A 14,868-nucleotide genomic window follows, 5' to 3' on the forward strand; every position below is an offset into this window, starting at 1 on the left:
TAGACCTAGACTGGGTTTGGTTCCTAGCCCCGCCCCTTATTAGTTTTGTGATCATGGGCAAATTCTTTAATCTCCGGCTTCAGTTTATTGGTCTGTAGTGTCGAACTAATAACACAGAGGACCAGGGCATTTATACAGCAGTGGAAGTTAAGCAGTTTGGAACCAGGCATAGGGTTAGTGGAATCCTTTGGTTGGGTTGGTTGGAACCTTTGACGAGTATTCGTTAGCGTTACCAGTGTCTGTTTACTCAGCAGCCCAACCCATCATATTGGTCCCAGCACTGATTCCTCAGCTTGATCTCTTCCCCAGCATCTCCTCTGGTTTCCTTTGTCTTTGTAGCAAATTTCTGTTTGCTTTCTGAATCAAGATAGATTTTCCTTCTTCTTTTCTTAAGTTTCTCCCCTAGTAGGCGTAGTCCTAGTTCACCCGAGCACTTACCCTATACCAGTTCAGCCTTGCAGAGTCAGGGGAAATGCTCTCTTGCATCAGAAGGTTTTCCTCCCTCTTTAGCTCTGGGAAGAAGTTGTACTTGAGCCCACGGTGTAAGACTAGGAGAGCTAAGTTTCCAGCTCTGGTGCAACCAAAAGGATGGGTTATGTTTGTTATTACAGTTTCCCCCTCTCAAATTCACCTCCTCAGTTTCTTTCGTATGTCTCTTTTTTCATTAATACCCAGGCCAAGTTCCTTCCCAACAGCGGTGATTCCACCCTGGCCATGTGTGCCCGCGATGGGCAGGTGCGGGTAGCAGAACTGTCTGCCACGCAGTGTTGCAAGAACACAAAGCGTGTGGCCCAGCACAAGGGAGCGTCCCACAAGGTAAGTAAGCTCTTGCCCCCATGGGTGTGTGGTCTCGCTCCTCCACCAAGGATCTCAGCCGGGGCCTTCCCAGATCTCTGCCTGTTGTGTCTCCTCTGTTGTGCTCACCTGCCTCACTTCTTTTGTCCTAAAGTTTGTAGATTAAAAAAGGATGAAAAGCAGCCACCCTTAATTTCTTGCAAGTGAAGTATTTGAAAGCTTTCTAGATCTTGCACATACAGTGTTCAGGTGATGATACTAAGCCCTAAGCTGACCGGCGGTTGGTTTGGAAATCCTTGAGGTCTCCTGTGTCTTCCAAACCTCTTAAATTTCCCTTGATTGTATGTGGAACACTTTAACAGCTCCAAGGTCTTAGTGGCCGGCCCCTCATGTGCGAGAGCTCCAGCTTCTCTTGGCTCTCAGGGACAGCACTATTTATGGACGCCCTGTTTCGGACTGGGAATATAGAACAGACAGTCGTGGGGCAGCCAGTGAGCAGCCGAGAGCTCGTCTCAGAGCGGTCATGCTGTAGAAGGACGGCGGCCCTCTCTCACAAACCCTGAGCAGTAGGTAGGTAGACGTGGGATATCCTTTTCTAGGCCGAATGGCTCAGAAAAATACGGAAGTTAACCTGTTTCTTTGATTCTTAAGCCTGCCTTCAACCTGTTAACTAATTTTTATAACTGAGGTGTAAGGAATTAAACCTGCGTACCATTTCACCCCCCACCTGAGAGTTTAATTGATTTTCTTTGAGAATGAACCTTAATGGTTAATGTTTTTCTGTGTATCTCTATTCGGATCCCTTGGGGACTTAGTTGAAATAGCAAAACTCCTGTCCTTTTGACTTGTTTGGAATAAATAAGCTGTAACACATAGAACACATAGAACAAGAGAGAATGGGTTTATTAGTTCCTTTCCTGGGGTTTTACAACAAAAAAGCTAGACATGTCTCTTGCTGAGACATTTAAAGTGCAGTCCTTCCTGAAGGTAAAGGAATGAACTAGGTGGCTTCTAATTCTAATCTGTAGAAACCTTTGTCTTAGGGCACCTGGGTGGCTCCGTCGTCTGCCTTTGGCTGAGGTCATGATTGGGATCGAGCCCTGCATCGGGCTCCCTGCTCGGAGGGAAGCCTGCTTCTCCCTCTTCCCACTCCCCCTGCTTGTGTTCCCGCTCTCGCTGTGTCTCTGTCAGATAAGTAAAGTCCTTTAAAAAAAAAAAAGAGAAAAAAGAAATCTTTGTCTTTTTGTCCCTTAGTTGGCCCTGGAACCGGACTCTCCCTGTACGTTCCTCTCTGCAGGTGAAGATGCGGTTGTCTTCACCATTGACCTCAGACAAGACCGGCCAGCTTCGTAAGTACAGCAGTAATGTTTTTACAGAACTGGATCTCTTGGCCTTGAAAATACCCCACCTGTCCTAGGTAATATCCACGTGTCTGGCCCATCCGAAGGGTCCCTCTGTGCCTGTGCAGAGAAGCAGGTTGAGGGTTGGGCACTGCTTCCCTTCTTTGTTGTGGTTGGTCTGCTGCTCAGCAGCACGGGACTGTTCGGTCTACCTTCTTTCCTAAAACAATCTTCGGCTGTCTTCTGTGCCGCCTGTAATCACGGGGTGATCTCCTCTCCATGCATTTGGGCGCCGCTCCGCTCCGCTCGCCCACAGGAAGCACATTACTCTGCAGAGCAGCTTAGCTATACGGTCTGATGGAGTTTTCAGTTCAATTATGTATAGAAACATGTAAGCAAAGGACAAGTCTTGCACGAAAATATTAGTGCCTGTAATAAAGTCTGTCATAACAGTTTATTTTTACATGAATTTGAGACTCCTGGTTAATCGCATCACTCCTCAGCCGTGTGATGTCCCATAAAGAACAGAGCATCTTACTTGGATCTGGACAGACCTGGGTCAGATTGCCCCTCAGGCACCGCTAACCATTCTGGACCGCCGTTTCTCCAGCCTTAACTTGGGATATAACCAATCAATATTTCCCTCTGTGATCTCCTTGAGTGTTTTTGATAATGTCCTTGATGCCCCAGCATGGTGTCTGGCTCCACATTTGGAACTGATTACATTATAGCTACTAGTTAGTTTAGTTTTAAAAATTTTAATTGTTCTTATAATAAGTAAATCTATCTTACTTTAAAAATTCAAATAATAAAGTATATTGACAGAATGTAAATGCTGTCTCATGCACACCTCTCTGCCCCCACTTTTCTGGCTATTGATGGCCACTGTGAAAAATTTTGGAATACCTTTCCAATCCTGTTTGTATACTTTTATGTATCTTAAGATATATATATACAGTTTCCCTTGTAAATGGGATTAAACGTACATACGTATAAATACGCACACGTAGTCCCTTGCGGTTTGCTTTCTTCCTGTGGAAACATGTTTTAGAGATCTTTCTACGTCCGACCATGAAGGTCTATTTAACCATGGTAGTTAAAGCAGTGGTTTATTATAACAGTTTCTTTAATTGCTACCTTGTTAATGAGTTATCTACATTATTTATGGTCTCATTAGTGTTAAAACTTAAAACAAGTCGTGTATGTCATTACCAGTTATATTAACTAAGGGATGTTAATGATTTACAAAACATACGAGTAGAAGATAAGCTAATTTAGGAAATACAGTCTCACGGTTGGTTATTATTAGACATTTGTTTTTCTTTATTTTTTAAGATTTTATTTATAAGAGAGAGAGGGAGCCCGACGTGGCTTGATCCCAGGATACTGGGATCTTGACCTGAGCAGAAGGAGCTACTTTAACTGACCGAGCCACCAGGTGCCCCTTGTTATTTTCTTTCTTTAGTTCCAGAGGGGAGGGGAAGCTCAAAGATGCAACCAGTGGGCTAAGTTTGTTTGGTCTGCTCTGATAGAGAGTTGTGAAACAGAGTCGGAGCTTACCCTGTGCGCCAGCTCATAGGAAAACCACTGTTAGATCACAAGAAGTCGGAGACCATGTCGTGGGCAAAACAGATGACTTGGGCAGATTACTGAATTTGGAATGAAATGACAGAAGCAGTGGCTCCGGATGCAAGCACTGATGGGTGGGCTAGAAATTCAAAGAGGGAATATAGGAGAAGCTTGAAGGAGGAGGAGGCCCAGATTCTGGATTCGGGGAAATAAGAGACTGTGAACTTTCAAGAAGTTTTTGCTTTAGGGGCTGAAGAAGTAGTAGAAAGTTTGACTGAGGTGGGGGCCCGCATGTAAGGTCATGGCTGGAAAGTCCAACTGTCTTTATGTGTGAAGCTAGTGTGTGAACATCCACACATCAGAGGCATCCTTGTGTGAAGCTGGCTTAATGGGAACTTCTCTTTTGTGTATTTATGATAGCTAAGGCTCTGGAAGCTGGTGAGACTGGCTGACATTTTAGGAAAAGAGTTGGGTTTGGAGCTGTGGGTGGGATAGTCCTTTAGCCAGTGGAAGCCCGTTTGAAATACTCTTCAGAGAACTTCTTTGCCCTGATCTGTAGTTATTTTTCCCTTTTTGTTGGAACATACCTGCTCACTAAAAGTAAGACTGATGAATCACAGACCTTGTACCCCTGAAACAAATAATACATTATTGAATTATTTTTAAAAATGCAAATTTTAAGGCAAAATTTGGTAAGTTTGTTTCTTATGCTTTCATGTGCTTCCTCCTCCTGATACGAAAAAAATATTTTTCTTTTCACCTGCTGCCATGATTAATCATTTTTATAGCCAGCTCTCTGGAAACCCCATGGTACTCTGCATTTATCCATTGGGAGAGAATTTTTTGTTTCCGATGAGTACATTGAGGCATTAGAAAGATCGAGCTCTTTGTCAGGATTACAGCGTGGCAGAGCCCTGTCTCGTAATCTGTCTCTTCAGTTTCTTCCTTCTGCTTCCACATGGTCAGCCTTATGTTTGTCTGCCTCTTTCCTTCTGAAAATCCACATTGCTGAGAAAATGAGATGATCTTGTGAAGAGCAGCAGCATCTGCTTTTCCCCGACTGAGACCTGATTCGAGCTGCCTCTCCTCTGTGCTAGTTTTGTTCCTTAAACTCAGTTTGGGTATGTTTTCTACCTTGTGTTTTTGAGGATTGTGAATGTGTGTGTTTTCCTTAATGACATTCATTTTCATGACTTTTATGCACTGTTTCTTTTTTCAAGATTTTATTTATTATTTATTTGAGGGACTGCATGCGAGCCCGTAAGTTAGGGGGCAGGAGGGGCAGAGGGAGAGGGACAAGCAGGCTTGATCCCAGGACACTAGGATCATGACCTGAGCTGAAGGCAGACGTTAACTGACTGAGCCGCCCAGGCGCCCCCACGTAGTGCTTCAGTGAAAAGCTGCCGAGATTTTAAAATCAAGTAAAATCTCTCCACTTTGCTTAGAGCAGTTCTAGACTGGAGGGACTTTGACCATGCAGAGAAGATGCTAAAATCATTTCTTTACAAAGAAACTCGTTGTCATGGTTATATTTCTTTCAGTTTCCATAACAACAAAATGCACAAAACCGTAGAATTAAAAACGAAAGCTGGAACCCAGCCCTTTCCTTCCCTGTCTTTCCTTTCCTGTCAATTCATTAATCTCTATGATAGCATATTCGACTGGCTGGACACTTGGATTCGGGGAAAGTATTCATAGTGCCACCCTTAAGCTGGGACAGATAGGGCTATTTAGCCAGAATCTTCTGGCTAAAACTAAAATTTGAGAGGCTTTTACTCAGGACCCCAAAGACCTCCTAAGGATCGCCCTTTTTTTTGTGGTACAACCAGAGGAGTAATTTAGAGATGATTTTCCAGTTTTAGAAATAGCTGCCTCCGTACGAATCTCTCCTCACCTGCTTCAGATAAAGGAAGAATGCTGCTTTCCTTTGGGCCGTCCCGTGCTAGAGCTGAGGCTTGTCATTTTTCCATGTGCATTTTTAGAGCTGGCTTGTAAGTGACACTTCTGTGGAGTCTGGGAAGTAGATTCTTTTCTTTCTTTCTTTTTTTTTTTTTTTTTTAAAGATTTTATTTATTTGGGAAAGAGAGAAAGAAGGAGGGCACAGGCAAGGGAGAGAGGGACACAGGGAGACAGAGAAGCAGTCTCCCCGCTGAGCAGGGAGCCCGACTCAGGCCTCGATCATGACCAGAGCGGAAGGCAGACCTTGACTGACTGAGCCACTAGGAGCCCTCGGTGCCCCTAGGAGGTGGATTCTAACCTTAAGGTCTTTTCTGGCCACTGTTTTTATGATTCATCCTCCTCTTGCTCCCTGCTCCCAGATGGATTGGGAGGATGTATTTATGTCGATGGGAAAATGTGGGTGTATCGTCTGTTTAATGATAGCTTACCATCGTGTCGGACTCCGGCTAACCCGACACTACCTGAGAAGCAGTACTTTCATATACTTTACACGTCTTGAGGAATACCAGAAAATGACTTCACTACACTTTTGTTTTTCCTTCCCCAAGGTAGCATTTATTAAATATATGTGGAGGTGATTTTTGTTTTTTTCTTGTTCCAGTGTTCAAAACAAAACCGCTTTTTTCTTGCTTTCACAGTGAGAATCTGGTCTTCTCTTTTTTTATTTTATTTTTTTTTTTTAAAGATTTTATTTATTTATTTGACAGAGAGAAATCACAAGTAGATGGAGAGGCAGGCAGAGAGAGAGAGGGAAGCAGGCTTCCTGCCAAGCAGAGAGCCCGATGCGGGACTCGATCCCAGGACCCTGAGATCATGACCTGAGCCGAAGGCAGCGGCTCAACCCACTGAGCCACCCAGGCGCCCCCGGTCTTCTCTTTTTTTAAAGATTTTGTTTATTTATTTGGCAGAGAGACACAGTGAGAGAGGGAACACAAGCAGGGGGAGTGGGAGAGGGAAGAAGCAGGCTTCCTGCCGAGCCGGGAGCCCATTGCGGGGCTCGATCCCAGGACCCTGGGATCATGACCTGAAGGCAGATGCTTAACAGTCGACTGAGCCACCCCGGCGCCCCAAGAATCTGGTCTTACTAGCTGTGTCTGCATTACTCCCTGTGCTCTCTATTGTCGTGACCATTAGGTCTTTTAGAGAATGTAACTTTTACACTCTTCTACTCTTGAAGGAAACTGGTGGTGACAAAAGAAAAGGAGAAGAAAGTGGGGCTGTATACGATCTACGTGAATCCTGCCAGTACCCACCAGTTTGCAGTGGGGGGACGAGATCAGTTTGTAAGGTGAGTCTGGCTCTTTTGTGTTAAGACTTAGAGACTGATGCATTGGGGACCGCCAGGGGTCCTTTGTGGCCCACGAGTATGGGCTCGGAATCCATTAACCACCGTCTTGAACTTTTTACCCTCTTCCAAAGAGCTTAAGCTTCTTCTGAGGCATTCTGTTCCGTGATGTAGCAGTGGGAATTCCTGAGGGGTAGCTTACCGTATTACAGAGATCGTCAAGTTCTTTTTTTTTTTTTTTTTTTTTTTTAAGATTTTATTTACTTGAGACAGAGCTTGCAAGAGAAAGCATGGGGCGGGTTTGGTGGGGGGCCGGGGCACAGATGGAGAAGCAGACTTCCTGCTGAGTAAGGAGCCTGATGGTGGGCTGCATCCCAGGACCCTGGGATCATGACCCGAGCTGAAGGCAGATGCTCCAGGCATATGAGATTGCCACGTTTTAAAGAAGTTTGAGGAATTGACCATGGTCCCCATATAGCAGCTGTGACTTAAATCTGGGTTTACTAGCAATCAGTGTATTAGTAAATATTTTCCACCATTTTTCGTATATAAATTAACATGTACTAGGAATTTTGAAGTCTGGCTTCAGATACAGAAATGATGTGAGTGGGAGTACTCAGTGTGAGCTCTGGATTTTTGACTCCCACTGTCATGAACCAGTTTTCCTTCTCCTTAGTGATATCTTTGTTACTGTGAATGTTTATTGTAACACAGGCTGTTGAGGCATATCCTAAGGAAAAGAGTTCAGAGCTTCAGTCCCCATGTGTATCACTTAGTTTCCTTCTGGCCCTTAGTCACAAACTGTCTCCCCTCCCTACCCAGTTTGCCTATTTGACTCTGTTTCTCTGGTTATACTCTCCCGCTTTGCCCAGGGATCATCGGTTTGAGAAGGAGGAGGGAGAGGATCGCTAGAAAAATGAGTGACTTTTTTGCTTTTCTGATTGGGGTGGGGGGTGAAAAGCATTATTTTCCTTTTAAAATAAGAGCACTTTTTTTTCCCATAACTGGATTCTGAAATTAATCTCACTGATACATATCATGGGGTTAGAGGATGTTTTTAGAAATACATGAAAGATGACCTTCCCTTGTTCAAGAATCCTGCCACAAGAGAATTAGACAACGTTGTGCCTGTTTCCTGTGTCCCTTGCTTTCCAAATTCTTATCCTTTATTCACCAGTAGTAAATACGTAGGAATAGTGTTTTGTTTTGTTTTTTTTTAATAAGCTATTGATCAAAAGGGTTATAGTTGTCAGGTGCTGCCTCCTCCATATAAAGCATTTACTGAAATTCCTGGTTTGGATTTCCTGCTTAGTTAGAGCTTTGAATTGCTTGAGAAGTCTGTATCTGTAGATAATCCAACCACTAGGTCCTTGATGTTTGGAGGAGACTAGAGCAGTTGCCTTTATCCAGAACTGCATTTGATGATGCCTTAATCCAAAGCTGATAATGTTGCCAGGGTTAGACTAAGGCTGGAAATCAGTTTCAACATTTTAGCAGGCTCCCTGCTAAGCAGAGAGCCTGATGTGGGGCTCGATCCCAGGACCCTGGGATCATGACCTGAGCCGAAGGCAGAGGCTTTAACCCACTGAACCGCCCGGGCGCCCCGGATTTTCTGTCTGTTATCAGCTCAATAGCCCCTGTCCCTTTGTATATTGCAGATTTTTAGCAGATGTACGCTGTTCACTTGGCGTGTGTAGATTTGGAGGCACACTGACCCCGTGCAAGTAGGTGGTCCTTCGAGCACCCCAGCTCTTCTCTGACATTAGGCTCGTTCAGTTTCTCTGGCACCTTTTCAGTTCAGCCAGTTGAATATTTTGGGATTTCCCCTTTCTTTCTTTCTTTTTTTTTTTTTTTTTTTTAAAAGAATTTATTTATTTATTTGACAGAGATCACAGGTAGGCAGAGGGGCAGGCAGAGTGGGGGTTGGGGGGGAAGCAGGCTCCCTGCTGAGCAGAGAGCCGGATGTGGGGGCTCGATCCCAGGACCCTGGGATCATGACCCAGGCAGAAGGCAGAGGCTTTAACCCACTGAGCCATCCAGGCGCCCCGGATTTCCCCTTTCTGATTATTTCTTTGAAGGGTCCTAAAGAGCTCATCTCCAGTACAAATCTGAAAACATTTTTGATGACTATTTTGTATCATGACGCCATTAGCTTTCATTCCTAGCCTGAAGGAATTCTTTCAAGGGAATACAGAGAAATTGCTTACTCATTCTCAAGGCCTTTGCATTATGAATACTGAATTTTGGTTTAGTATTGTGAAGAAGCATTTAAAGGAAGCCTAGAGAGATTTGCTTTTTGGCCTATAGCCAAAAAAGGGGTGGGGGAAGAAAGGAAAAAGTAGGTAAATGGAGGTGCTGGAGGTGTGGGTGCCTGCTACTGGATCCTACGTAGGTAGGGTTAGGTTTACGAATTGACGAAGTGAGGAAAAGGAGAAAATACCGGATGAATGAATCCTGGTGTGTTGACATGTAAATATATTGGTAAAGGATTTGGTATAGGCCCTGGCTGATCAACACTCAGTAAATAGTCCCTTTGCTTTTCTGTCCTTAGGCCGATATCAGCAACCTGAGAGAACGCTAGATTAAGGGCAGGGGGAGGTGGTGGGTGGGCTGGGGTCAGGGCGGGGCGGGGGGGGGGGGGCTGTGGAGGGAAGAGAGAGGCTTAAGGTAACAAGCTAATGGGTGCGTGAAGGCCTGTGGAGATGCCGTAAGGGTGTTGAGACTGTGCTGAAACCACACTGGATTTGAAGGGCATGGGAAGAATCACTGTTGTGAAGATGTCACTCTTTCTCAGCTTGATCTGTTGATTCAGTGCAATTCCAGTAAAAATCCCAGCAAGTTATTTTGTGGATGGTGATAAACTGATTTTATAGAGAGAGGCAAGAGATCCGTAATGGCCAACACAGTATGGAAGGGGAAGAACAGAGTCGGAGGACTGACACCCCCGGCTTCGAGACCTCCCATAAAGTTGCAGTCATGGAGACAGTGCGGTACTGGCAGAAGAAGAGACGAGTACATCAGTGGAACAGCGCAGAGAGCCCTACATGGACACACGTAAATGTAGTCGAAGTATCTTTGACAAAGGAGCACAGACAGTACAGTGGAGCAGCAGGCTCTGCTTGCGGTGCTAGAGCGGCTGGGCGGCTACACGTGGAAAATGGAATCTAGACAGACCCTACACCCTTCACAAAAACTGACTCGGATTGATCACAGACCTAAAAGTAAAACCCCAACCTATACAACTTACATAAGATCGCATAGGAGAAAACCTGGGTGACCTTTGGTATGGTGGTGGCTTTTATTTTGATTTAATAAATTTTTATTTTCCGGAATGTCCAGTCGCGGCTCTGTTCATGCATCTTCACTGGCAGCTCGGGCACCTCCCCCCTCGGCGCTGCTGGCAGAAGCTCCCTGAGCTCTGTGCTCTGTGCTCTGAGACCAATTCAGTCAGGATTTCGCTGAGGAGTTCCTGAAAGGCTGCCCTGGCCAGAGGATGTCGCCTCCTTAGTCTCTAAGAGACAACAGCTAGAGTGACAAGCTTAGAGTTGGGAACTTCCTTATAGAGTTAGTCACATTTTGGTTTGTCACACAAGACTAGGTTACTGAGATTGTCCCAGACTTTGCCCTTGGACCACTTCTTTTTGGCCTTGCCCCCAGATTTGTTCACTGGGCCTTTGTCTTTTTTGATCGGCTTTCCGGCATCTTCCTTCTTGTCCTTCAGAGGTGTTGGGAGGCTTGGAGCGCAGTGGCCATGCCTGCAGCCTTGCTGAGACGTTGGACAAAAAGTGGTGATGCCTTTTTAGATATGATTCCAGCAACATGATTTGTGAAATAGTTGATAAGGTACACTTCGTTAAAATGAAAAACTTCTCTGTGCAAAAGAATCTGATGACAAATCACAGGTTGGGATTAAGTACTTGCAAAAGGCATATCTGATATAAGACTGTTATGTAAAATACACGAAGAGCTCTTAAAACTCAACAAGAAAACAGTCCAATTAAAAAATGGGTCCAAGACCTTAACACAGACACCTTGCTGAAGAAGGTATATAGATCGCAAATAAATATGTAAAAGGATGTCCTGGGTCATCAGGAAAATGCATACTAAACGACGAGATACTGCTCCTGAACACTGACAACAGCAGATGCTGGCTGGGTTGCGGAGCCACAGGAACTCTCATTTATTGCTGGTGGGAGTACGAGACGGTACAGCCACACCGGAAGCCAGTTGGTGGTTTCACACAAAACTAAACATGATATTCCTGCACCATCCAGCAGCCGTGCTCCTTGGTGTTTGCCAGTGGAGCTGAGAAGTACGTGCGCTCGGACACCTGTACATGGATGTGTGGAGCAGCTTTCTTCGCTGTTGGCAAAACTTGGAAACAACTGTGGTGTCCCTGAGTTGGTGAATGGATAAACTGGTACATCCAGATGCTGGACCAGGATTCAGAGCTCGAGAAGTGAGCCGTCAAGACATGAAGACACAGAGGACCATAAAGTGGGTGTTACTAACTTTAAAACATGCCAATCTGATATGGCTGTATACTGTATGATTCCAAGCATATGACATTCAGGAAAAGGCAAAAAACTATGGACGCGATAAAAATGCTAGTGCTTTTTAGGGGTGGGGCGGGGAAGAGAGGAACAGGCAGAGCGCAGAGGATTTTCAGGGCAGTGAAAATGCTCCGTATGGTATCATAACAATGGATCTGTGTCAGACATTTGTCAAAACCTGTAGAAAATGCATCAGGAGCAAATGCCCCGGTGGTCACAGGTGTGTCAGTGTAGGTTCATCCTTGGTAAAAGCCAACAAAAACCATTCTGGTGAGGGGTGTTGATAGTGTTGAGGTGATGTATGTGCGGGCAGAGAGTGAGGGAAACCCCTGCCACCCCCGGATAGTTTCGTAAACCTAAAACTGCTGAAAAGAAAAAGCCACCATTGGGTGGCTCAATGAGTTAGAGTCTCTGCCTTCGGCTCAGATCATGATCTCAGGGTCCTGGGATCGAGCCCCGCATCAGGCTCTCTGCTCCTCGGGGAGCCTGCTTCCTTCTCTCTCTCTCTGCCTGTCTCTCTGCCTACTTGTGATCTCTCTCTGTCAAATAAATAAACAAAATCTTAAAAAAAAAAAAAAAAAAAAGTCTCTGATATATTTTTTAAATATCAAGAGCCTGTCCTATGCTTAGAAAATAGGGGAATAATTCGTATTCATCTTTGTATCCGCACTGTCTAGCACAGGAGCTGGCAAATTCTACTGCCTGTTTTGTTTTATTTTAAGTTTTGAGAGAGAGAGAGAGCAAGCAGGAACTGGGGAGGGATAAGGGGAAAGGGACAGGCTGACTTCTGGCCGAGTGGGGAGCCTGATGCCGGGCTCCATCCCAGGACCCTGAGATCGTGACCTGAGCCAAAGTCAGATGCTTAACTGAGCCACACAGATGCCCCTATACTGCTTGTTTTTTTATAAATAAAGTTTTATTGGAACACAGCCATGGCCATTTATTTACATATTATCCAAGGCTGCTTTCATGCTACAGTGGCAGAGTTTGGTAGTTGTGACAGGGACCAGATGGCCTGCCGGCTTAAAACATTCCCTGTCTTACCATTTCAGATCAAGTTTGCCAACCCCCAGCCTAGCGTCCTATCTAGAGTATAGTAGGTTCTTCTTAAATAGTTAGGGAAGAGAGGGGAAGGAAGGTAAGGGTTTGCTCAGAAAGAGGAAGAGCGTGGGGCGCCTGCGTGGCTCAGTGGGTTAAGCCTCTGCCTGCGGCTCAGGTCACGATCCCAGGGTCCTGGGATCAAGCCCCGAGTCGGGCTCTCTGCTCGGCAGGGAGCCTGCTTCCTCCTCTCTCTCTGCCTGCCTCTCTGCCTACTTGTGATCTCTGTCAAATAAATAAATAAAATCTTTTTTAAAAAAAAAAAAAAAAGAGGAAGAGCAGAGAGCCTTACATACCGAGGAATACCGAATGGCCATACACCAAAATATTGAATACTTAAATATGTTTTACTAATTTGCTGACTTAGAGAGTTTATGGTGGCTTAGTGATATTTAAGAGCTGTTGATTAGGCTTTGTTTACATCAGATGATCAGCTGCTGTGTTTGCTGAGGAGGAGTACTTGGCAGTAGCAGTCTCCTGTTTGTCTTTTCTTTTTTCGGGGTTCACTTAGCAGACATTTCTGGACAATTCTCTTAATGCAGGACGTTAAGCAGGAAGTTGTGGGGAACACAGACATGTATTGATTCATTCCTCCGTTCCTCCCTCACTTACTGAGCATCTAGTGCTAGCCCACAGTTAAATAGACTTCGCCTTTGAGGAACATTCTGGAGAAACAGGTATATTAAGGATAAAAACTGTGAAGTACATGCCCAGGATTACTCCACTGCTAAGCAGCAGAGTCAGTGTTTGACCTCAGACTCCTTAAACATGGGAGAAACCACTTCTCCACGCTGTTCTTTTTCACAGAGGAAATCCTCAAACCGAACGGGACATGAGGATGGCGGGTAGAGGGGCTGCTGCGGTAGAGGTAGGACAAAGGCTGTGACACGTGACACAGTGTGTTCGAGGAAGCCTCGCTCTTTTCTGCTTGTTCTGGTATAATGTACAGGTTCTTGGAGAAGAGGTGGAGAGTCCTAAGAGATGGAATTTGGACTTTATTTCGGAGAAAAATACTGAATCACTGGAGAGATTTCAAGCGGGGAATTTGCATAAAATGTTGCATTTTAGAAAAATGCTGGCAGCAGCATGAGCAAGGAAGTCACTTAGAAGGATACTGCAAATAACCTAGGCCAAACCTCCGTCTACGTCATGGTTTCCCTGTAGAGTCAGAGGAGAACTTCAGACCAAAGCTCCGGGGAGTGTCAGCGTTGAAGAGAGAAAGAGCGACCAGCTCGTGAACTCTGGGAGGGGGTGGTTGGCCACCGCCCGAATGGTGTCCAGAGGAGAGCGAGAGGCCCAGAGAGTGGCCTGTGGGTGGAGGCTGTCGGGCCACGGGTGACTCGGGCCTGGGAGTTCTCACCAGCGGGTTGAGGGCCCAAGCTCGATGGGAGTGGGTCGAGAAGGGAGCCGGAAGCGACGCGACAGCACTGGACGCAGGTTGCTTGTTTCAGTACTTGGCCTCTGAGAGGGAAGGACAGAAAAGCAATAGTGGAAAGTCAGGAGAGGGAGGGAGGGTGTTTGGGAAATGGGCAGACAGGCACGAGGGAGAGGTCGAGGACTGGACTGGACGTCGGGCCTCAGAGCGGGGAAAGCACAGCTGTGCAGAGGCGCGCCGAGATGGGAGAAGTGCACCGGCGGCGGCTCGTTCCTGATGACATCTGTCCTAGGTGTCGGAATGGAGGGTCAGAGTGTGGATCACAGAGATGAGGAGGGGTGACGGGTTGGGTGGGAGTGAAGGCAGGAGGAAAGCGGTCTTGAGGAGATCCTGGCGGGGGCGGGGGGTGTAGTCGTCACGGTGAGGAGCGAGAGGGCGAACGGGCCAACTTAGAGGCCAAGACAGGCTGGAAGACCCACGGACTTCTAGAAGCCTGGCCTCTGTAGCAGTAAAGGCTGTTGGGGAATTTTCAGTGGAAACAGCGATGAGAAGCTGAGAGGAGCGAGAAGCCGCTCGGGTTCACGTGCTGGAGGGCTCCCGCTTGAACCGGGGAGGGTCCGGGTGAGAGTCAGGATTCGGAAAGGCCGGGAGAGGAGGGCCTTCCGGGAAGAGTGGGAGCCGCAATCCCGGTGCCGTGGCGTCCTTCATCTGACCTGACGGCCGGCTCCCGGCTCTTCTGCCCTGCTTTGCAGTGATCCAAGGGATCAGTTTGTAAGTTTTGGGTTTTTAAAAAATTTTTAAATTTTTTTTTTTTTTTTGGACAGAGAGAGTGAGGGAGCGCACAAGCAGGGGGAAAAGGAGAGGGACAAGCAGGCTCCCCACTGAGCGCAGCGA

General features: G+C 46.1%; 1 protein-coding gene across 4 annotated transcripts in view; it reads left to right on the forward strand.

Annotated features, from left to right (window-relative positions):
• The window catches only part of DCAF8 (DDB1 and CUL4 associated factor 8), a 42,466-nt gene that overhangs the window by 17,897 nt on the left and 9,701 nt on the right, over nucleotides 1–14,868 (forward strand). For all 4 annotated transcript variants that reach the window (XM_032317858.1, XM_032317860.1, XM_032317859.1 and 1 more), the window contains 3 exons: nucleotides 676–816; nucleotides 2,050–2,144; nucleotides 6,841–6,951. In XM_032317858.1, coding sequence (XP_032173749.1) covers nucleotides 676–816; nucleotides 2,050–2,144; nucleotides 6,841–6,951 — 347 coding nt within the window. The remainder of the gene's footprint in view (nucleotides 1–675; nucleotides 817–2,049; nucleotides 2,145–6,840; nucleotides 6,952–14,868) is intronic.

This window comes from Mustela erminea, chromosome 17 (assembly GCF_009829155.1).
Source record: "Mustela erminea isolate mMusErm1 chromosome 17, mMusErm1.Pri, whole genome shotgun sequence".
In the NCBI taxonomy this organism is placed as follows: domain Eukaryota; kingdom Metazoa; phylum Chordata; class Mammalia; order Carnivora; family Mustelidae; genus Mustela; species Mustela erminea.